Source organism: Cherax quadricarinatus, chromosome 15 (assembly GCF_038502225.1).
Source record: "Cherax quadricarinatus isolate ZL_2023a chromosome 15, ASM3850222v1, whole genome shotgun sequence".
NCBI lineage: Eukaryota > Metazoa > Arthropoda > Malacostraca > Decapoda > Parastacidae > Cherax > Cherax quadricarinatus.
This window is the reverse complement of record NC_091306.1, coordinates 43,732,992-43,758,096: the sequence shown is the minus strand read 5'-3', so window position 1 is coordinate 43,758,096 and position 25,105 is coordinate 43,732,992. Positions and strand designations below refer to the sequence as shown.

General features: G+C 41.6%; 1 protein-coding gene across 4 annotated transcripts in view; it reads left to right on the top strand.

The window, feature by feature from the left end:
- Positions 1-24,398, top strand: part of Fmr1 (synaptic functional regulator FMR1) — a 497,688-nt gene extending 473,290 nt beyond the window's left edge. For 2 of the 4 annotated variants that reach the window (XM_070085321.1, XM_070085322.1), the window contains one exon: positions 20,959-24,398. In XM_070085321.1, coding sequence (XP_069941422.1) covers positions 20,959-21,368 — 410 coding nt within the window. In that variant the 3' untranslated portion in view covers positions 21,369-24,398. The remainder of the gene's footprint in view (positions 1-20,958) is intronic. The other 2 variants (XM_070085323.1, XM_070085324.1) reach the window with 2 other exon arrangements.
- The last annotated feature ends 707 nt before the right edge of the window (positions 24,399-25,105 follow it).

Here is a 25,105-nt window from a genome sequence, read left to right as displayed (position 1 = left end):
GGGGTTGCAATCATGCAGTCTGTTGACCAGTATGATTTCATAGTGTGCTTATACACATGTGGCATAAGCATTATTGTGGCAAAGAAAAGATACATCTCAGCCACAGTTGTCTCCTTCAGCTGGTGTAGATGTGATTTTGGTGAAAGTACAGTGGACACTCGGCTAACGATATTAATTGGTACCCAAGACCGAATATCGTTAGTCAAGTTTTTTTAGCGTTAGTCGAGGGAAAATGTTAGCGTTAAAATGTATTGCTAGTCGAATTTAACGTTATACAATGCCATCGTTGGTCGAGGGTCCACTGTATTGTGTTTGCCATGGTGTGCTCATAGTATCTGTTGCTTTCCCTGACAATAATTTCCATCGGGTTCGTCAAAGAATAACTCAAAATGTTTCAGTTCACTGGCATTATTCCCCAGTGTACAAGATGGCTGTATTCCACTTTGGCTTTCATCAAACTGGTGGGGATTTGGAACAAAATTGGCAGCTTCCTGCCAATCTCAGGTGCGGTCTGCTGGTGGGTACTGGACGTTGACAGGTGGTTGTGATTGTGGAGTTTGTGGTTGTGGAGGCTGGTGCGGTGGGTGGGTACGGGATGGTGGCCTTTGTTGTAGATCAGCTGAGGCAGCGGCGTGGGTGGCAGCGTGGCCCACTGCTGGTGCCTCACGGCCGGCACCACCACTACCATCACCATGTACATTTTCCATCCCAATTGCAACACTATCACCTTCATTTTCACTATCTGTTCCTGTTGTACTTCCATGGGATGTACTCCGAGATGTACTCCTTCCCCTTAGAACAGTATATGGCACGCTACCAGAGCGCATATATCATCGTATATACTGACGCTTCTCTGGAGAATATTCTACTTCACTATCGCTACTGAAAGTGTTTTCAAGAGCTTGTAGTTCATATTCACCATCACTATCATCTCCAATGCTCACATCTGAGTCCGGGATATGGGAAAATAGGAGTTTCCTCTTTGGTTCTGGTACAACTGAACGTGCACAAGACGGCCCAGCAGTAGAGGTGGAAGGCTGAGGGTCGTTTGGGTTTTCCTCACTATTACCGGTATTATGGTCATTAGTTTCGGTCACAACTTCATCAAAACCTTGAAACTCATCTTCACTGGCACTTCCATCTGTATTAGAACTGTCACTGGGGAACAAAAGTGTCCCAATTCGCCAAGGAGTGAGAAATTTCTTACCATGAGGCATGGTGAACAAGGTCTACTAAAATGGCATTCCCACAGTGCACCACTGAGTCCCAGATTTTTTTTCTACTGCACACACCAACCACACACACCCATTCTCTCACATCTAGGCCTACCAGCCTTTTCCCGCGAGATTTGAAGGTGCTAGAATTTATGCGTACTAGTACACCAATAACCCTGGTGCGTAAGCCGTACTAGTACGTCGGAAACCCTGAAAGGGTTAACCCTTTCAGGGTCGAGAGGCCCTCTCCTAAACTTGTTCTCAGGGTCAAAAATTTTTCGGAAAAAAAAATTATTTTTTCTTGTGAAATGATAGAGAATCTTTTCCCGATCATAATGACACCAAAAGTATGAAATTTGATGGAAAACTTACGGAATTATGCTCTCGCAAAATTAGCGGTCTCGATGATGCTTATGCATCGGCTATTTCGCCCAATTTGAGCCCTATTTTTGGCCAATTCCTGTGTACTAGTTGACAAAAATCACATTTCGCTAAAACTTCATTTTTTCTATCGAATGAGTACAAGAAACCACCCGTTTACCAATTTCAACTATCCAATAAAGTGGTCAGAAATTGGCAATTTTGCCAATTTCACACTAATTTCATTAGATGCCAGTTTCCAAATAGGGTCCAGAATAAACAAGACAGACATTCCTGGCACTAAAATAACAAGTTCTCTGTTCGTTAGTCACGTCCCCAGGCCCCTCTTACATTTCTTTTGCTTTCCACTTTGAATTTTTATTCTCACAAAAAATAAAAGATTTACTGTTATGCAGACTACTGCATTAGTGTAGAAATGGTATAAATAATATCAGCGCACTTGTGAAGAATATTAGACTCGCCAGTTGATGTGTATTGGACGCTTGGCATGATTTGTTTACTTTTGAACTTTGGTAAAAATCGAACATTTCTGCCACTTTGAGCTCAATTTCAAGGTACTTTTCATTGTGAAACCAATTAAAATCATCTCAATTTCTGTAATATATCTTTCATTCTATAAAATGAGACCAGGAAAACTAGAATACAGCCATAAATACCATACAAAAATACAGTGCAAATTTGCTGTTTTAATCCAAAAACATGGTCGAAGTTTTTTTTTCTCATTACGTACTGTGTGCTGCAGGATTTTTTTTTTATACTGCACACACTGACCACATAGACCCATTCTTTCATATGTAGGCCTACCAGCTTTCTCTCGCTAGATTTGAAGGCAGTAGAATTTAGGCGTTCTAGTACGTCAATAACCCTGGTGCATAAGCCGTACTACTACATCGGAAACCCTGAAAGGGTTAAACACGGGTGCTCCTACCCAGTTTGACTCTCGTACTCTGTCTCGCTCCTGCATTGTTCTTTCTATCTGTTCCTCACTCATTGCACTTGATTTCGCATGGTCTGTTCTTCCAAATTTACATGGTAGTGACCACTTTTCCATCCTTATTACTCCTACTACGTATGCCCGACCATTTCGTAGCCCTCGTTGGCAATTTGCTCAAGGAGATTTGGGCTTATACTCCCATCATATTACCCGTTGTGAGGACCCCCTTTCGTCCTCAATTGATGAACTGGCACACCACTTTTCAACCTTGGTCCTAACTGCGGAGACGCGTTCTATCCCCCAAACCTCAGGTAGGCATTCTCAGGCATGCGTAGCTTGGTGGTCTCCTACATGCGCCCATGCAGTGCATTTAAAATGTGCTGCGTGGAGTCATTAGCGATATAATCGTACAGCGGAGCATCTGTTGGAATTCAAGCGGGCAAGGGCAGTTGTTCGCTGTGTCATCCACGATGCTAAGTGCACTTGTTGGCGAGACTACGTGTCTACCATCAACTCGTCTTCCCCTCTGTGAGCGATTTGGAAAGAGGTGCAGAAATTGTGTGGTAAGTACACTCCAGACCCAGCTCCCATTTTGTGGGTTGCTGGAGTTGATGTCACGGAACCCTTAGAAGTTGCCACAGCAATCGGGAACAATTTTGTCTGTATCTCCCAAGGGCTTCACCTCTGTCCCTCATTTCTTGTGTCTAAACCTACCAAAGAGCAGTTGCCCATAGATTTCTCCTCCGATGGGTTGGAACCATATAATGTACCTTTTACTCTTCAAGAACTGGAGTCCACACTTTCCATTTGCAGGCCATCGGCACTGGGACCTGATGATAGCCACATCAGTATGCTTCAACATCTCCATTCTATGGCCCTTCCCGTTCTTTTAAGTCTTTTCAATCTAATTTGGATGCGAAAGGTTCTCCCTCAACACTGGAAATCAGCTGTTGTACTACCGTTTCGCAAACCAGACACCTCAGGACTTGACAACTCTCACTGTCGTCCCATTGCCCTGACCAGTGTGGTCCACAAGGTGATGGAGCAATTGGTGAATAGACGTCTGATGTGGTTCTTAGACACTCAATAGCCTTTCCCCTTGCCAATATGGCTTTCGCAAAGGCCGCTCTACTGTAGACCCCTTGCTCCACTTGGATACGTATATTCGAAACGCCTTTGCTAACGGCCACTCTGTCCTAGCTGTCTCTTTTGTCATATGCCTTTTGAAAAGGCATATGACACCGCTTGGAGTTATAGCTTCTTAGCCCAAGCCCACTCCTTAGGCCTCCGCAGTAATCTAACAAACTTCATCACTGCTTTCTTGTCCGATAGACATTTTCGGGTCCATATTGGCGCTTCACTTTCCTTGGACTTTGTACAAGCCGAGGGAGTTCTACAAGCTTGTGTCCTCAGCACTACTCTTTTTCTCTTGGCTATAAATGACCTTAGCCCTTGTGGCTTAGCACTTCTTTTTGATTATAATAATAATAATATAAATGACCTTCCTTCTGTTCTTCCTTCGCATATTTGCTCGTCACTTTATGTTGATGACTTCACTATAGCTTACTCGGGCGCTGACTGTCGATTAGTGGCAGCTTCTCTTCAGGTTTTGATAGACCGAGTCTCCCATTGGACCACTTCTCATGGCTTTAAATTTTCTGATAAGAAAACCCGGTTCATTACCTTCACTAGACGTCCTCTTATTCCGGATACTCCCTTGTACTTACATGTATTCCAGCATGTGATACGGTCAAGTTTGTGGGCCTGCTCTTTGATTGCCGGCTGACGTGGCGAAAACACATTTCTTCTTTAAAGACAACTTGCCATGGTCAGTTAAATCTCCTTAACCCTTTGAGGGTCCGTGCCGTAGATCTACGGCTATACGTTGAGGGTCCAAACTGTAGATCTATGCCATGAGCTCAGCTCACTCTGATAAGCTGTGAGCAGTAAATTTGGGCCTAGATATGAGAGAGTACATCTATGTGGTATGTGTGCACCACATAAAATAAATCCTGCAGCACTGTGTGCTGCAGGATTTATTTTATGTAATTTTTTATGTAATTATTTTATGTAATTTTCAATTAAAACAGCGACTTTGCAGTGTTTTTTTTTTTTCATATATTTTTTATAGTTGTATTTGCAATTTTTTGGTCTCATTTGATAGAATGGAAGATATATTACATAAATAGAGATGATTTTGATTGCTTTTAGTAACAGAAATGGGTTGAAACTGAGCTCAAAATTGCAGAAATGTTAAATTTTTGCTGATGTTCAAGAGTAAACAAATGCTCCCACACGTCTAATACACTCCAGCTGGTGGGTCTAATATATGTTCATAAATGTGGTGATATTATTTATACAATTATTACAGTATTGCATAACAGTAAATCTTCTATTTTTTGGTTTGAATAAAAATTCATTATGTGAATAAAAAATCAAAATGGAATTCATTGGTAAAGCCTGAAAACATAACTAATGAACAGAGGAAATGTTAGTTTAGTTCCAGGAATGCCTGTATTGTTAATTCTGGACCCTATTTTGAAGTTAGAATATTTTGAACTTTGCATTAAATTGGCCAAATTACCAATTTCCAATCACTTTATTTTGTAGTTGAAACAGTTGACTTGGCGATTTCTTGTGCTCAATCGATAGAATAGAAGTAATACTAGTGAAATAGCTAGGAATTTGGTCGACTGGAGTAATATAATTGGCCTAAAATGGGAGTCAAAGTCAGCAAAATCGCCAATGCGTAGATATTGCCGACACATCAAAATTCGCGAGAACGTAATTTCGTCAATTTTCCATCAAATTTCGTACTTTTTGTTTTATTACCTTCAGAAAAAGATTCTCTACCATTTCATAAGAAAAATAAAATTAGTTTTTGAAAATTCTTGGACACTGGTGCACACTTTGAAATTTGGCCTTTGGACCCTGAAAGGGTTAAAGTCGCTCATCGTTCATGGGGAACAGATCGTCACACTCTCCTCCATTTGCATTCCACCCTAGTCTTGTCCAAACTGGATTATGGTGACCAAATCTATTCTACGGCCTCTCCCACAACTCTAAGTTAGATCCCATTCATCACCAAGGTCTCCGTCTGTGCCTTGGTGCCTTTCGTTCATTCCCTGTTGAGAGCCTCTATGCAGAAGCGAATATTCCATCTTTGTCCACTTGCCATGATGCTCTATGCCTTCAATATTATGTTCGATCTCATGATCTCCACAATCCTTCTGTATATAGGATGGTCACTGATGTTAGTAGACATTCTTTATTTGTTCGTCGCCCCTGTTTACTCCGCCCCTTTTCTCTCCGCTTCCATTCGCTCGTCTTCTCTTCAATTACCGCCTTTCTATGTTGATGTAGCATCTCACTTTTCCCTGCCCCCTTGGGAAGTTTCAGCTGTTTGAGTCTGTTCTTTCCCACTGTCATGCACGAAAGCTCAACTCTGTCTCACAGGTATCTCATGGAGAGGCACTCTGTTCCTCTCTGTGAGAATTGTCACATTCCAGTAACTGTTAGCCACATTCTGTTGGACTGTCCACTCTATCAGTGAGCACGCAGAATATACATACCTCCAATGTCGTCTCCACTCTGCTGCCCTTTCTTTATCTTCCCTTCTTGCTGATAGACCCTCCTTTAATCCAGACTCTCTCACTGACTTTTTGACAACCGATTTACTACACAAACTCTGATGATGATGCCTCTAGCACTTTCCTCCATCCTTACTACCTTAATCTCTTGCTACCCTCTATCCCCTGCACTATCCACTGCCCCGCTGCACTCCATACCCTAATAATCATGCCTCTCCCTCTTGCCACCCATTTCCCCTGCATCTTTCCCTGCCCTGCTGCGCTGTGTAACCCTTGCGGTTTAGCTCTTCTTTTGATTATAAGAATAATAATCACCTCTGGCATTCTGTAACTGGTGGTGAAACTGTAACACCGGGTAGTGACGATGCTGGGCAAGTATCAGGTGATTCTAAACATGTAAGAGCATGCAGCGGGTGGCTGTAAGAGGACCTAGATGACACTGCGAAGATTTCTCAAGTGCTATGTCTCAGTGCTGCAGTCTGCAGATACAAGTCTGTATTGCCCACTGGCAGTCATATGATGCTTGGATGGGGCAATGAAGTGACTCAACACATGACTTCTGTCTTCCCCCTCTCTCCTTCCTGGGTGTAACACAAACTGCTGTGAAGACTACTCTCACCAAATGTATCTTCTGGTTTTTGTGGAATTGGGCATTGTGTTGTTGTAGATTAGTAACGTGGTTAGTATAAGTAAGAAGAATGGAGGAGAGCCTTACAGTAGGTACATAGTGACTGATGCTATTCCCACTCCAGACCATAGCCCCAGAGAGAGTGAGATATACAACCTGTCATGCATCTGTCCAAAGAGTGAGAGTGAAACAGGGTGCTCTGTATGGAGCTCTAATTTGAACTAGGTCTGCTAGGTGGCAGCACAGGTCCAGTAGGCAAGAGGCACAAAATACAAATGCCTGACTGGGCTTGCACCCCTACCACCCTTGAGTCTGTTTAGTGGCTTTTTGCTAGGTCTGCTTCAGTTATTTGGATGGCCTAAACTGTGTCCAAGAAATAGGGTAAAACTTCAATTTTTGTGTATTGATGGATTCAAAATGGAGGACAAGTGTTACCTGGAGTATACCCATAGAGGATTTTGGGGGTCAACACCCCAGTGGTCTGGTTTGTGACCAGGCCTTGCAGTGGATCAGGGCCTGATCAATTGCCACAAATGCCTTCTTTGTTTTGGTAGCTTCTTGTAAAATTTGGTGTTTTTCGCAGTTATTATGCCGAGAGAGGGAAGTTTTTAATTGCTACTAATAGACAGTAAGGGTTGGGGTGGGGGAGGGGGTTGTATTCCTGGTGGATCACCATAGCTTATGCAGAAATTAATTTTCCATGCTATAAAATACTGTAATATAGTTAAAAGGCATTAAAATAATTTTAGGCTAAAATTATAGACAGAAGGGTTATATTATTCATTGCGTTTTTAGGTAAATTAATATTTTTAGAAATTTAAAGCAGAAAATTTTTTAACAAATATAAAAACTGCATAAATTAAAGGAAATAGTCACTGTTAGCAGAGGATCCTATTAATAAACAGTTTTGCCCAAGGCTGGGTGAAATGTATTGAAAGGAGCCTCTGTTACCTGTGTCTTTATTTCTACTTATCTTTTTGCCTATGTCTACAGAGGTAAATGAAAAGCAGAAAAGTACCAACTCCAGTATTTTTAATGTTATTATTTGCTTCATAATCAATAGCAACAGCTGAATGTAGCTTATGCTGTCATGCAGAGATTTATGCCACTGTTATTGAACTGCATTTTAGTTCATCAGTAACACTTACAGGCACCTGGTGTCATTCTGTGAGGATTGTTAGGTCATTCTTAAGTCCTTCTCTTCATTGTCCCATTCATCAGAAGGCACACTGATTATGTTTCCAACTCTTTCAGTGCATTGTCATGCTTAATTAATTTGTCCACTTTTTTCTCTGATGGTCTGATCTTTCCTGCAAATTCACTCTGATTATTTAATTGGCACTAATTTGTTATATCAGCTGTGACCACCCCTCTCTTCTCTTCCAGTGACTTTCCTTCAACACCATCACCTCTTCTTCAACACCATCACCTCTTCTTCAACACCTTCACCTCTTCTTCAACAGCTTCACCTCTTCTTCAACACCTTCACCTCTTCTTCAACACCTTCACCTCTTCTTCAACACCTTCACCTCTTCTTCAACACCTTCACTTCTTCTTCAACACCTTCACCTCTTCTTCAACACCTTCACTTCTTCTTCTTCAACACCTTCACTTCTTCTTCTTCAACACCTTCACTTCTTCTTCAACACCTTCACTTCTTCTTCAACACCTTCACTTCTTCTTCAACACCTTCACTTCTTCAACACCTTCACCTCTTCAACACCTTCACTTCTTCTTCAACACCTTCACCTCTTCAACACCTTCACTTCTTCTTCAACACCTTCACTTCTTCAACACCTTCACTTCTTCAACACCTTCACTTCTTCTTCAACACCTTCACCTCCTCTTCTTCTTCAACACCTTCACCTCTTCTTCTTTAACAGCTTTACCTCTTCTTCTTCAACAGCTTCACCTTTTCTTCTTCAACAGCTTCACCTTTTCTTCTTCAACAGCTTCACCTTTTCTTCTTCAACAGCTTCACCTCTTCTTCTTTAACAGCTTCACCTTTTCTTCTTCAACAGCTTCACCTTTTCTTCTTCAACAGCTTCACCTTTTCTTCTTCAACAGCTTCACCTTTTCTTCTTCAACAGCTTCACCTCTTCTTCTTCAACAGCTTCACCTCTTCTTCTTCAACAGCTTCACCTCTTCTTCTACTTCAACAGCTTCACCTTTTCTTCTTCAACAGCTTCACCTTTTCTTCTTCAACAGCTTCACCTCTTCTTCTTCAACAGCTTCACCTCTTCTTCTTCAACAGCTTCACCTCTTCTTCTACTTCAACAGCTTCACCTTTTCTTCTTCAACAGCTTCACCTCTTCTTCAACAGCTTCACCTCTTCTTCAACAGCTTCACCTCTTCTTCTACTTCAACAGCTTCACCTCTTCTTCTTCTTCTTCTTCTTCTTCTTCAACACCTTCACCTCTTCTTCTTCTTCAACAGCTTCACCTCTTCTTCTACTTCAACAGCTTCACCTCTTCTTCTACTTCAACAGCTTCACCTCTTCTTCTTCTTCTTCTTCTTCTTCTTCTTCTTCTTCAACACCTTCACCTCTTCTTCTTCTTCAACACCTTCACCTCTGGTAAGTACAGTACTTACTGTAGGTTTTATCCAGGGCCACGGTACTGATATTTAGGAAGATTCCACTGCTTTGCAAGTATTCAAGTGTTGCAATATTAATAAAAGAATAGGTTCTTTTATTGCATTGAGTAGAACATTCACAGTGCATTCTCCTAACATAAAAAGATATAAACCTTGGCAGTTTAGAAATGTTTCAGTATAATTTAATGATGCTGAAGAAAGAAGTGGAGAAGATTAATGTTTTGGCGGCAATGGATTAGACAACTTTCCCTGGGTGGTCCATGTCCTGGGTGTTTGTTATGCTCAAGAGACCTGCGCTCTCCTTTACGCTGGCCTACAAGTTGAATCTGCCCTTGAAGCTCTAACCCCTTGGTCAGCAATGCGGTCCTTTAGTGCATTTATAAGGGGATAAAATGGAGGTTCAGCTGGTTTTGTGTTGCTTCTCCAGTATCTGGTGGTGGATAATTGTTTGATTCACTGACACTTGCTAGAGACTTCCAGTTTACAACAGAATTATATATGTGTGTTGCTGCTGTTATCTGTATATATGTCTGCTTCATCCTTTGTACTGGTCTCTCCTCTTCAAGGGGGGCTCCTTGGCATGGTGAAGAGGCTCTTGGTCTGAGGAATTAACCCTGTCGGTCTTCTTCCTCAGACCGAACCTAATTACCCCCCATTCTCCCCTCCCCTATCCCATCCTCCCCTTTTTCCATTCCTCCTCCTCCTCCTCACCCCTCCCTTTTGCCCTTCCTCTTTTTGGCCTTTGGGATTTCTCCCACAGGCACGCTAGTTCCTAGGTAGGGGAAAGGACACCGGGGTCCATCCCATTCCGTTGAGGTTCTTGGCAGTGGCGTAGTTTGCCGTGGAATCTGGATTGCCTGGGGATGTCCCGATCCCTCTCCTGTATCCCGGAGTAGCTTTGGGTGTCTTTCGGGTGACGGGTGTATCTCTGGAAGCCACCTTTCGGATTCCGGGGGTGGTGGTCGAAGGAGGTATGCTTTGTGGCGGATATCCGGCCGCCCTCTCTTTTGTCCACCGAGGTAGCTCGGCAGATGTGAGGTTGCTATCCCGGATTGCTGGTTTACTGGCATGAAGGGTAGGGTATGGCACGGGTTCCATGCTGCATCTGTGCTACTAGCAGTGTTGAGGTCCTCTTGGGCGCAGAGGGAGATTTCCGGCCCTTTCATTCCTCCTGGGAACTATTCCTCCCCGCTCCCCCCTTTTTTTATTCTTTTTTTTATTTTTATTTTCTTTTCTTCTTTCTTTTTTTTTTCTTAAAAACAAAAAGCAAAGGTGTAACCTAACCATGGCAGCCCTAGTCCATGAACCCACTACCCCCGGGCCCCTTCTTGATACCGCACCCCATTCTGACCCTGCCTTGTGTTTAGACCACTCTTCGGACACTCCTGATGCCCCTGTACCTCTTGCTGGTGCTGTTTCCTCACCCGCTTCAGGTACCGGGGCTTCGACTGACTCCTTCGATTTGTCTGAACTCCGCTCTCCTTTGACTATGCTTCCGGCTTCTCCCTCTACGGTACGGCAATTTTCGAATTGCCCGCCCATTTCACGCCGGACCAACTCCGGTCCTACTCCTAAACGCCAACGTCAATCTCCTGATGATGCTCCTTCGTTACCTTCCCATTCTACTCGGAAAAGACCGACACGTCAAGCACTCCCTCTCCACGCTCAGTTTCGGACCACACAATGGACTAAATTCTTTACTTTAAGACCGACTTCTTCTTCTGCCTACCTTTCTGACCATAGTATTGTCAAAGCGCTCCTGCGTCATGTTGGTAGAGATATTTCATTTCATGCTCTCAAGAGCGGTATGCGCATCGTCACTGTCCAGAATGCTGCCCAAGCTCATGATCTTTCTCTCCTTTCGAATATCGATACTACTACTGTTACTATTGAAAAACATCTTTCTCTCAATTCTTGTAGTGGTACTGTCATTCTGCCCCATACCATAGTCCAACAGAATTTCCAGTCATGTGGCAATGACGTTTTTGAACAGCTGGAACTCCAGGATCTCCCAATCCTCAAAGTAGACACTTATGTCCTTCCTGCCCGGGGGCGGAGACGTTACCCTTGCAATGTGGCTCGTTTAACTTTTGACAGCCGAGAACTCCCGTCCTCTGTATATGTCGCGGGACATCGGTTACAAGTTCGAAAGGTGATACCTACACCGCAACAATGTAGAAATTGCTGGCGTTTTGGTCACCCAGCGAAATATTGCAGATCTATGGCCGAATGCCCAGTCTGTGGTGCCGACAACCATTCTAATACATCTTGCAGTCATCCTCCATCTTGCCTTAATTGTAATGAAGCTCACCCTTCGTACTCCCGCCGTTGCCAGGTCTACTTAAATGAACGTGAAATCCGTTGCCTCAAAGAGGCAGAAGGTCTCCCTTATGCTATGGCAGTTACTCATCTCCGCCTCCAAGGGAGACTACCCCGTGTTTCTTATTCTCGTGTTTCCAAACATCCCCCCACTTCTGGGGTCCCATCTTCTGCAGCCTCCTCTGTTGTTACCCCTCCCATAGCCACTATGGCATCTAATCCTTTTGCTGTCCTTGGCTCTGACGTCCCGACTACAACTCAGTCTGTTCTCACATCTTCGCGTCCTTCCTCACAAGCCCCAGTATCGACAAGACCTCATACGACACCTAATACCAATCGCCCCTCTACTCAGAAGTCCAAAAAATCCACATTGCTTAAATCTTCTTTGCCCCTTCCTTCCCTTCTTCCACCTCCACACTTTACCTTTCCAGTCTCTGTACCTAGTTCTTCCCCTCTCTCTGGCTCTATTACAAGTGTGGAGATTCACCCTCCTCCTCGTACTATGCCTTCTACCCCCGTCCCCTCCCAAGTTTCTCCCTCTTCTGCCACATCACAGGTTTCTGCCTCTTCTGTCCCCCCCCCCCACACTTCATCTCCAGTCCCTTACACTCTTCCCTCCCCCTCTACTTTGGTACAGTCCATTACTGTCCCAATCTTTACTCACCCTCCTCCTTCTATCTCCAATATGGTCTCCCATACATCTTCGAATTCAGAAACACTTGAAGCCATTTCAGAATATATTGCAGAGACTAAACCTTCAATGGACACTGATTCACTTCCTGTTCCTTCTCTTCCCTCTCCTCCATCTTCACAACCCCATTCTTCGCAAAGCTCCGTTCCTTCGCTACTTGAACGTCTTCCAATGCCACCACACGTTGACTTTTCTAACCCCTCTAGTTTGTAGGTGCCTTTACCTACAGATTCCTGATATTTTCTTCATCGCTAATCATGGCCTATTTACAGTGGAATATCCGCGGCCTCAGGGGTAATCGGGGTGAGCTTCAGATGTTGCTTTCCAGGTTTTCCCCTGTTGGTGCTTGCTTACAAGAACCAAAATTACACTCGGCTGTTTTCCAACCTATCTCAGGCTATAATTTATTGTATTTTTCGGATCCTTTCTCAGATGGGACCTTTAATGAAAGTACCCTTCATCTACGCAATGATATTCCGTACTGTCAACTATTTGTCCATACCTCGCTGCATTACACTGCAGCCCGTATCCACTTGAATAAGTGGTTTACAATATGTTCTTTATATCTCTCTCCTTCTCGAGCATTTTCTATCCCAGACTTTGCCTTTCTTGTTTCATCCTTACCACCACCACTTCTGTTACTTGGTGATTTTAATGCCCACCATTTCCTCTTGGGGGGGTCTCATTGTGACTCACGTGGCATCCAGTTGGAGGCTTTTCTCACCTCTCACCCCCTCCATGTTTTAAATACGGGTACTCCCACCCATTTTGATCCTCGTACTCATACTCTCTCTTGTATCGATCTATCAGTCTGCTCTTCCTCCACTGCACTAGACTTCACCTGGTCTGTTCTACCAGACTTACATGACAGCGATCATTTTCTGATCATTCTTACTTCTCCTTCCTATTCACCACCTTTCCGTAGCCCTCGCTGGCAATTTGATCGGGCAAATTGGGATCTTTACTCACACCTCACTGCTTTTAGTGAGGTTCCTTCTTCATCCTCCATTGATGAGCTCCTACACATCTTCTCGACGTCAGTTTATACCGCAGCTTCTCATTCTATACCCCAAACCTCAGGCAGGCATTCTCAGAAGTGCGTGCCTTGGTGGTCTCCTGCTTGTGCTCGTGCAGTACGTTTGAAACATGCTGCATGGGGCAGGTACCGATACAATAGAACTGCTGAGAGACTCCTTGATTTTAAGCAGAAGCGTGCGATCGCTCGCCGTGTCATCCGTGAAGCTAAACGCACTTGTTGGCGAGACTATGTTTCCACTATCACCCCTGCTTCTTCTATGAGTACAGTCTGGGAAAAAGTGAGGAAATTGAGTGGTAAATACTCTCCTGACCCGGCTCCTGTTCTACGGGTCGCTGGTGTTGATGTAGCAAACCCTCTCGACGTTGCCATTGAACTTGGCACACATCTGGTCCGTATTTCCCGAGGGCTCCATCTATGCCCCTCGTTTCTTTCCTCAAAGTCTGCCAGAGAGTTAGTACCCTTGGACTTTTCTCCTCTCAGAGAAGAACAGTATAATGTGCCTTTTACACTTCAAGAACTGGAGGCAACGCTCTCAGCTTGCCGATCATCGGCAGCTGGGCCTGACGACATTCATATTCGTATGTTACAACATTTACATCGGTCAGCCCTTGTAGTCCTCTTACACCTCTTCAATCTTATTTGGGCACAAGGAGTTCTTCCCCAGCTGTGGAAATCTGCCATTGTTCTCCCTTTCCGCAAACCGGTACTACAGGACATGATGCCTCCCACTATCGCCCCATCGCTCTTACTAGTGCAGTTTGCAAAGTGATGGAATGTCTCGTAAATCGACGTTTAATGTGGTATTTAGAGACACACAACAGTCTCTCCGCTAGTCAATATGGCTTTCATAAGGGTCGTTCTACCATAGACCCCTTACTATGCTTGGATACGTATGTTCGTAATGCCTTTGCGAATAATCACTCGGTTATTGCCATATTTTTTTACCTTGAGAAGGCATATGACACAACTTGGAGGTATAATATTTTGGCCCAGGCCCATTCCTTAGGCCTCCGAGGCAATCTACCATCCTTCCTTAAGAACTTTTTAACTGACAGACATTTCCATATTTGAGTCAATAATGTTCTTTCCCCGGACTTCGTCCAAGCTGAAGGTGTCCCTCAGGGATGTGTTCTAAGCACAACACTGTTTCTCCTTGCTATAAATGATTTGGCTTCTGTTCTTCCACCCAATATTTGGTCATCACTCTATGTTGATGACTTCGCTATTGCTTGTGCAGGCGCTGACTGTCATCTTATTGCAGTTTCTCTCCAGCATGCGGTCGACCGTGTTTCCACTTGGGCCACCACGCATGGGTTTAAATTTTCAAGTACCAAAACTCACCAAATTACTTTCACTAGACGCTCTGTTATCTCCGATCATCCTTTGTATCTCTATGGCTCCCGTATCCCCGAACGTGATACAGTCAGGTTTCTAGGCCTTCTCTTTGACCGTAGGTTATCCTGGAAACCTCACATTACCTCTCTGAAGGCAACTTGTCACAGCCGGCTAAACCTTCTTAAAACCCTTGCTCATCGTTCCTGGGGAGCTGATCATCGAACTCTGCTTCGCCTACATTCAGCCCTCGTTTTATCGAAACTCGATTATGGTGACCAGATTTATTCCGCGGCCTCTCCTGCTACTCTCTCTAGCCTTAACTCTATCCATCACCGAGGATTACGTTTGTGCCTTGGTGCTTTTCGCTCTTCCCCTGTTGAGAGCCTCTATACAGAAGCGAATGTTCCATCCTTGTCTGATCGCCGTGATGCCCATTGCCTACGCTACTATGTACTCTCTCACGATCTACACAATCCTTTCATTTATAGAATGGTCACCGATATTAGTAGACATTCTTTATTCGTTCGCCGCCCCTGTTTGCTCCATCCCTTTTCTCTTCACCTACATTCACTCTTGTCTTCCCTTCAGTTACCACCTTTATATGTTCATGTAGCATCTCACTTTTCCCTACCCCCCTGGGAAGTTCCAGCTGTTCGGGTCTGTTCTTTCTCACTCCCTTGCTCGAAAGCTCAACTGCCTACGGTGGCTTCCCGCTCTCTTTTTCTTGATCACTTCCACTCCCATTCTCATGCCACCGCTGTGTACACAGATGGCTCTAAGTCTTCAGACGGCGTCGGATTCGCAGCAGTGTTTCCGGACAGCGTCGTGCGGGGGCATTTACTATCTTCAGCTAGCATTTTTACTGCTGAACTGTATGCCATTCTTGCAGCACTTATTCATATCGCATCTATGCCTGTGTCATCATTTGTAGTAGTCTCAGACTCCCTTAGTGCTCTACAGGCTATACGAAAATTTGATACATCTCATCCCCTAGTTCTCCGTATCCAACTTTGGCTACGCCGTATCTCTACCAAACATAAAGATATTGTTTTTTCTTGGGTCCCTGGTCATGTCGACGTACAGGGCAATGAACAGGCAGACACTGCTGCGCGGTCGGCAGTACATGACCTACCAATTTCCTATCGAGGTGTTCCATTTCTGGACTATTTTGCTGCAATAGCTACCCACCTTCGCACCCGTTGGCAGCAACGTTGGTCAACTCTGCTCGGTAACAAACTTCATTCTATTAAACCGAGCATAGGTTACTGGCCGTCTTCTTGTCATCAGTGCCGAGGTTGGGAGACCACTCTCTCCCGCCTTCGCATTGGCCACACTCGTCTTACTCATGGGTATCTCATGGAGAGGCACCCTGTTCCTCTCTGTGAGCAGTGTCAAGTTCCAGTATCGATTAGCCACATTCTGTTAGACTGCCCTCTCTATCAACGAGCACACAGAATTTACCTCCAACGTCGTCTTCGTTCTACTACTCTCTTCTTGGTGATGGACCCTCCTTTAATCCTGACTCTCTCATTGACTTCTTGACAACGACTGATTTACTCCACAAACTCTGATGATACTTTTCGCACTCCCCTCAACCCTTTCTAGTTCAGTCTCTTGTTGCCCTTTACCCTTTCACCATCCACTACCCCGCTGTCATCCGTAACCTATTACTCATCCATCTCCCTTTTGCCACCTGATGTCCTCGCTTCCTTCCTGCCCTGCAGCGCTGTATTGTCCTTGTGGCTTAGCGCTTCTTTTTGATTATAATAATAATAATAATTGTACTGGTCTCTGATTCCCAAAGTGTATTAAGTGGTCTAAAGTTTTTATTCTTCACATCCCATTGTTCTTCACATTCATTGCTGGCAAGGTTGCATAATCAGCAAGCACAGAGAAATCACCTAACATCATCTATTTTGATGTTAGGCTAATGAGTTTGTCAACAACTCTGCACTTTCTGCTGCTGAGACTCTCTTCCTTTTTCATAGGTACAATAGTTGCCCTTTTCCAACTGTTTCCTAATGCTGTATCTGTGCATTCATGATTCCTGACTGCATCATTGCTCATAGTTCATGAACAAGTGATTTTTGATCAGACTGCAGTTATATTTCTGGATGGCTTCCTTTTATCAGTGCTGGTTGTGGGAAACTATTTGTACACTTGTGTAATAGAATCATTAGGCTCACATGGTCATCTTGGACACCCAGTGCCTCTACAAGATTTTCACCTTGACAGTCCAAAATCTTCTGGGCGATTAGATCATTTATCAAAGAAGACATAAATTTTATTTCTGATCTTCAGCATCAAAATACCCTTACCCTGGCTACCCCCCGCCCCTCTTGGAGTGCCTCACCATGTATAATCAAAATACCCTTACCCTGGCTACCCCCCCCCCTCTTGGAGTGCCTCACTGTGTATACAGACTGTGATGTCTTAACTGTAACTCACTCATTATACCAACTTTTAATTTTTTTTTAGTTTGTGCAGCAGACTTTTATTTCTTCCCCCCTTCCTCCCTATTTACCCTATTATGACCCTCAGTCTTGTAGGGCTGTATGGCCCTTAAAGGTTTAACACTTTTTTTGTGACTGACAATACTGGCCAATAATGGCTTCAGTTCATGTTCAGCATCCCAAAATTAGTTAGAAACACTAATTTTGGGATGCTGAATTCAAATCTGAACTTAGTTTTGCTGCAACATGTACAGTTTCTGTGAAATAGAACCCCATGGTGAATGATCTCACCAAGACAGTCGTCATAGAAAAAAGATATCATGGGAAACCTGACCATCAGTTGGATGGTCGACTCCTACTCGACACTGGTCTAGAAGAGCAATACTGAACACAAGCGATGAAGCCTGAAAATTGTGGTGTCAGTATGTTTGTATGACTGGAAATTTATTTTTGTTATGCATTTATATAATGAATTTGTTAAGAAAAATTTGTTTGTCATTGCATGCACCACACTTAATACCTACTGTATGCATAATGTAGTACCTGCAATGTTTTTAGGTAACATATATCATGTGGTTCAACTTTATATGGCTAAATTATTGATAAGCTTTCAAAAACCCTTACGTGATAGACTAAACAAGCTCATATTCTTGATCAGTGCATCAAAGTTAACTTAAAACAATTTTGTTTTTGAACTGGATAAAAAGTTAAGTTTTTGTTGGCTTGTGTAATGGGAGCAGAGTAGAATACAAGAGAAAACGAGCAAGTGCTCAGAGATCCTTGATGAATCAAGAGTAGCAAAGTGTTGACCTCAACCAGCATGTATCAGTGCAAAACTTTAAAGGTTAAATATGAAGATGAGATTTTATATGAAGTGAGGAAATAAATCTGTAGAAAAAATAATAAATTAATTAAGAAGGATCAGATGAACTTGTGGAATAATGAAAAAAGAGATTTCTGATAAAAATCTATGAATACAGTGGGGCCCCACTTTATGGCATTGCACTAATACGGACATTTCAAATTATGACCAAAACACACTATGTGGCTCCTCCCATCTGACTTTCTAATACAGTCACTGTGGGTTCACATTCCCTGTGAGCACCTCTATCCATTATGTTTGGAATCTTTCTAAAATTTCAAGGATTTTAAAGTTACAGTGGACCCCTGCTTTACGATATTATTTCATTCCAGAAGTATGTTCAGGTGCCATTGCTGAACGAATTTGTTCCCATAAGGAATATTGTGAATTAGATTAGTCCATTTCAGACCCCCAAACATACACGTACAAACACACTTACATAAATACACTTACATAATTGGTCGCATTGGGAGCTGATCGTAAAGTGGGGGTCCACTGTATTTAATATTTTAGATACATGTGGTACCTCAGGTTATGAACTTAATTCATTCCAGAAGCCTGTTCAAGTGCCAATACCAAACAAATTTGTCCCCATAAGGAATAATGTAAATTAGATTAAGCTGTTTCAGACCCCCAAAAATACACTTATAATACACACTTACATAATTGTTCGAGTTGGGAGCTAGTCATATGCTGAGGTACCACTGTATACTCTGATAATTATACTAATGTGTACCTGTACCTAAATAAACTTACACACACTGCTGGCGTGCAGGTACACGTTAAAATCACTAAGAGTGTCTTATTAGTCTCGAAGACACCATATTAAATAATGATAATAATATCTATAATAATCATTCTGAGACGCATTAAATGTCATATATTATGTTAATATAGACATTTTGATTAATCCGTCTATGATATATTTTTTAAAAAGTTATATAATATACACACTACGTAACATGTAACATGATAAATACACCCTACAGTAGAATAAATTAACATAAATATGAGATGTTTTTTCCAGTTATCTTGTCATTGTGTCGGAAAGAATGACATTTTCTCTAGTTCAACACGAAAGAAAATGTGTACACAGTATTACTGGGGGTAAATGTAGAAAATTATTCCTTTCGTATGCCTTCACTCAGAGCATCATTCCTTCTAAAAATGGTGTGTTCCATGAAAATGGGAGTGTTACTCCTTATTTATTCTACTTTACCAAAATGGAGACAACTTTCACACAATGTAAGGTGTTTGTATTATGGTATAAGATTCACAGACATGGGAGTGAACGTGTATGAACAAAAAGCAGACGTATTCATATGTTTGTTTACATACTCTGTGGCTCTGTCCTCTCTCATTTTCACGTTTATTCATTTTTGTATCATTTTTTCACCTCTCACCCTACATTAAGACTATAAATATTTTAAGTAATGAGTGTACTGCATGTGCATTTTATTGCTATAGGGTGCTTTGAATGTCGTAGTCTATTACGTGTGGATGGGTTGGCCAGGAGGGCTACCATACCTACCACACCTGACTACTACTCACCTCTCACCCTACATTAAGACTACAAATATTTTGAGGTACGTAATGAGTGTACTGTGTGTGTATTTTACTTTTTATTGTTTTTTAATGCCTAGCCCCGGTGGCCTGGTGGCTAAAGCTCTCGCTTCACACATGGAGGGCCCGGGTTTGATTCCCAGCTGGGTGGAAACATTTCGACGTGTTTCCTTGTATCTGTTGTCATGTTCACCTAGCAGCAAATAGGTACTTAGGTGTTAGTCGACTGGTGTGGGTCGCATCCTGGGGGACAAGATTGAGGACCCCAATGGAAATAAGTTAGACAGTCCTCGATGACGCACTGACTTTCTTGGGTTATCCTGGGTGGCTAACCCTCCAGGGTTAAAAATCTGAAGAAAATCGTATCTATCTTATCTCTCTTATCTTACCTTAATATATGTTAGTGTAAACGTGTTATCTGGCATTTATATGCATTTATAAATGGAAAAAATGGCATTCTTTCCAGCGATCTCTTTCCGGCGGTAGCCTGGAACCTAACCTCCCGTATAAGTGGGACCTTACTGTATATGAAATTATCTGCAAATGTGAACATGCTGTTAAAGCATAGGATACTATCTTACAAAAATGTTAACAGCATAGATGAAGGATCATGTGTTGTGAAAAATATTTTAGAAATAATTTTGAGATTAATTGCTAGTGAAGACCTCACCTAATATAGCGACTTAGTACCATATTTTCTGGTATATAAGTTGTATTTTTTCCCAGAAGAGGACACCTGAGGAAATCACCCTGTGCCTTTTATTCTTAAGGTCAGGAACAAGGATAGGTTTTGGGTTGCTGGCAGGTGGTGGTGGTTTCAATGCTGTGATACCAGTAAACTAAATTCCAAACACCCTCCCCTGCCCCCTTACAAAACTGCTTTCCAGATTACTTGAGAGTGATTAGTAACAATTATAAATTAGTAACTATTATAAATTGTAATTTACACATTACCCTACATAATAAACAGACCAGTTTCAGCAGATGTAAACAATTGTAAAATAGTTATCTGTAAACAACAGGCAGCCATGATTGTTTTGGTGATTGGTGGTGGCAGAGCAGATGACAGGCTGAGCAGGTCACACCTCCTTTTAGCTACTCTGTTTACTTAAGTGGCCAGCCACTGGCACACTATCATTTTGAAGCATGTACTTCATCAGTTTTTATTTTTTCCCCAGAATATGCCTGTCGTAACTGGGGTGTGCCTTAAATGTGGACAAAATATGAGGTGGCACACTGACGTGATGAAATTTCTTATTTGTTGTGTATGTAAGCAGAATTAGGGGCTATTCTGTGTATGCATCTTCTGGTGAGACAGTAGACACTGATAATAGATGAATTTTTAATGTTACAGAATCTGTAACCAGTGAAGGAAAGAGGCGCAGACGTCGACACCGCAAGTATCGTCGCCGTGGGGGCGGCAGTGAAGCTGGGGATACAGAAAACTGGGGCACTTCAGCTGATGATGGATGGGGTACCTCTGCTAATGAAGGATGGGCTGGTGATGAAAATTGGAATGCTACTGGTGACAGCTGGGACACTTTGTCGGCTTCTGAAAGAGCTTCCAAGGAACGGACTCCGGGATTTGATCAAGGTGGGCGTAGAGGTAGAGGTAGAGGATATCCTGATGGCCCTCCAAGCAGGGATGGAACACTGCCCCGTAGGCGGCCCCCTCGTCACGAAGGTACTCCAGCTCGACAGTCTCCAGGGCGTCGCCCTCCACCACAACCTCGTAAGCCTCCACCAACTGTGAATGGCAACTAGAGTATGGGGTGATTGCATAGCTTTAGGGATGGCCTCCCTCCCCATCATGTGATATTTACAATTAGGTAGACTAGGCAGTTCCATACCTATCACACCAATTGTATTTACATAATGAGGCTGAACCATTGCTGGTGAACTAAAGCAAGGTCCTTCCTGAAATAATCACCACTGACAAAGATAATGACAAACTGGACCTAAATTGTTGCCTTGTTCTGTTTTTCCAAGGACATTGAAGTTGACCTTCCCATTGTGATAACATATTCAGATGAACAACAGATTTGCAAGGATAAGACTAGATTACATCCCACTAAATATTGAGAACCATTACAGGATCTTGGCTATGAATGAAACTGAACTGAACAAAACAAAGCAAATGAAATAAGGTATTTTGGTGACATACTGTAATGTTCATGGGTTTCTTATTAATAAATCTATTAAATGCCTTGCATGTTAAAAACTTTTTTTTTTTTTTAACTTAATTGACCAAATTTACAACTTAAAAATCTTGGTGAATTATACTTTCAATGCTTTTCGTGTACCTTGTGACTAACATTAAAGACTCGGCTTGAGTTAGGAACAGAGATATTTGCCCAATTCTATTTCTTGTTCCACTAAACTGTATCTCTTTCCATCTGTTTAGCAAATTTTCCTATATAAATAGTTTAATAATTACATACCATTTCAAGGTGTTAACATATATTAATATTTAGTAAATGAAACTACTGTATAACTAATTTAAAGAATTTCACTTGAAATAGGCCTAAATAAGAGCAAACTTCTTATTTTTTAGGAAAACATTTTTTTTTTTTTATTATGAAATTTTGTGAGATTTATATCACAGCAAATATGACTGGGCTCTAATAGGTGTAGAATGGCTTTTATCTTTTGGCTAATTTTTGTCCGTTGTAGGTAACATTGCTTTATTTTAGTTTTCATTTGTGTTTGTCTGAAGTCCATACTGCATGTGGTTACTCAATTTGAAATTAGTTTGATGATATTACAGAGCACTTTTTTTTTTTTTTTTGTCTGGTTATACCAAGTGTGAAGGTAAGTCACTGCTCTTGATGTGACCAATCCCATTGATAAAAGGACATAACCCAATAGAGTGATGACTTGCGCTGCCCAGAAACCCTTCAGCGCTGGCTTAACTGACCATAAGTGGTAAAGCTAGAGTTATTGTTATTTTCTCTTAAGGTTCCACATCTCATTTTTGTGTGAGGTAACATAACTTGTTTTACAGTTGAAGAATGTAACAAGTGTAATAACCATATACACCTCGAGTGTATTGATTTGTTTGGTATCAGTTAGTGGCTCTTCTTTCTTCCCTTTTAAGAACAATAACATTGGCTTTGCCTCAACTCCCTAGCTCTCCACAGACAGAGCAGTATATGATATCATGTAAATGACATGCTAGCTCTTTATACTAAACATAAAAAGAAATCATAAGCATGTCTATTTAAGATCTTTGAATTAAGCACTGCAGTGCTGTTTCTAATCTGCATGCTACAATACTTGCATATGGAGCTCAACAATATCTTCATGGTGTATGCAGTGGATGCTGTGTTCTGTGATATGTACTGCTAAAATAAAGTACTGTACGTTTTAACATTGCTGTTAGTGATGCAAATGTATTTCCAACATATGACTACCAGTTGCAGTAACTTTGTTCATGACTTGAGTATCCCGGTGACTAGCTGGAAGAGTTAATGAAGAACCTGCATTTTGAAAGATATGTAATATTTAACAATGTGTATCGTGTATGAAAATAAATAATTTTAATGAGAATTTATGTAAAAATAAATATGGATAAAATTTCAGTTATCATTGGTGTAAAACTTAAAATACTTTTATAAACTTTCTGCATATTAATTATTAAAGTGGAGAATTTTTTCTTCATAACCTATTTCAAAAAAACTGGATAGGTCAGGCAGTGTTGGCCTTGGATATGCATATTGTCTATTTACAATAACTTGGATATTATATAGATATTGTTGAAGTGTAATAAACAGGAATTTACTCTGGCTTCTTAAATGTTAAGATTGAAAATTTATGTAACCTACTACAGTATAGTTAAATAATGCAGAAATAGTTAAGATCAGTTAGTATTTATCATCATTGAAATATATTCATCTCTTGATGTGCAGACTAATTTTTGCAGCATTACAACAAAGTAATATAAGGTTGGTTTGGCAAAATGACCCTTGCCAAAAGACAGCCAAGTTGGCAAGTTTTAGCTAAAAAACATAACATAATGTACACGTATAGCATTTATATATATGTAATTGTGTATCGTGTTTTTTTAGCCAAAACTAGTTTTTTGATAATTATAAAGGAGACTGATAATGCAGATTTCTTATAGAATCTATGTTTGCAAACATATCAGTAGAACTTTTAAGGCATTCACTGCTGGAACAGATTTATGTATGGTACAGTACTCTTATTCAGTTAACTGAAAGAGACTCACTATGATATGGTTATGCCTCATACTGTGCATTATTGGCACAATGCTTAAAGATCTTAATGAAGTGTACTCCTGGTGTCAGATTGATGTATTGTCATGATGCTGACTATGTCACAAAGGTTATTATGTCCCTTATGCTACAATAAATTAACCAAGTGTATCACTTGCGGCAAGGCAGTTCCAGATATTTCATCAAGGAATATTTGCTGTAATATTATCCTTCATGATAACACTGCAAATGGGAACATTGCTTTACATGATGGGACTTGCAAACATGTACTGCTACTTTCTCAAAAATACTAGGCACATACTCTTAACATAGCATTTGAAATAGTATCTCTTAATATGGATGAATATCCTTTTGAGACATATTTATCATGTCATTTATGAATACTCTACACCTGGGAAAGTGTGTATCATGTCAGCAATGGCTGTGCTATTTATGAGTGTGTCATTGAGAGCAGGTACATGTGATGCTAGTGATGACTCAACAGCTCTCCACATGGCTTGTTTTAGCTACACCCTCTTTGTATTTGCTGCCTTGGAAATGAAAAATTATAGCAGTGAAATATGTTTTATTATCCCACATTTATCCCTGAATTTATGAATTGTATGTTAATGAATGATATGTTAGGTACTAGTTGACAACATATTCTTGCTGAAAAAGAAAATATATGTAATTGGTAGAATTACAGACATTGTTAGGTAAAAGGACAAGTGTTGCACACATCCTTTTACTTAAAAAAATATGACCAATAACAATCCTTTAATGTACATTTTCAATCAAGACATGCCTGTAAGTGTACTTTTGCTTTTCCAGGTGGGTAGCCACCTATTTGTAATGTGAAAGTTGCATGTTTTGTTTCAGAGATTTGATTAAAATGAGTGTGAGTGTGAGTGTGTGTGTGTGTGTGTGTGTGTGTGTGTGTGTGTGTGTGTGTGTGTGTGTGTGTGTGTGTGTGTGTGTGTGTGTGTGTGTGTGTGTGTGTGTGTAACCTTGCATGGAATCCTGTATGGTTTCCCTTTCTTACTCCTGCAAATGCTGGGTCACCTTGTCTTGATAGTGAAGTCTGAGCAGTACTCCCTGGGAAAGCCTGACTACAACCTTTGACTCCTTCATGAAGGGAAAGAAGGATCCCTTGGCATGGCAAACAGGGTCTTGACATGAGGAATCAGAGCTCTTGTCTCCTTTCTCATATCGAATATAAAAGACTAAACCCCCCTTCCCCTCCTTTCACCATTCAGCTTCTTAATTTGGGAATATTCTCACCTTGTG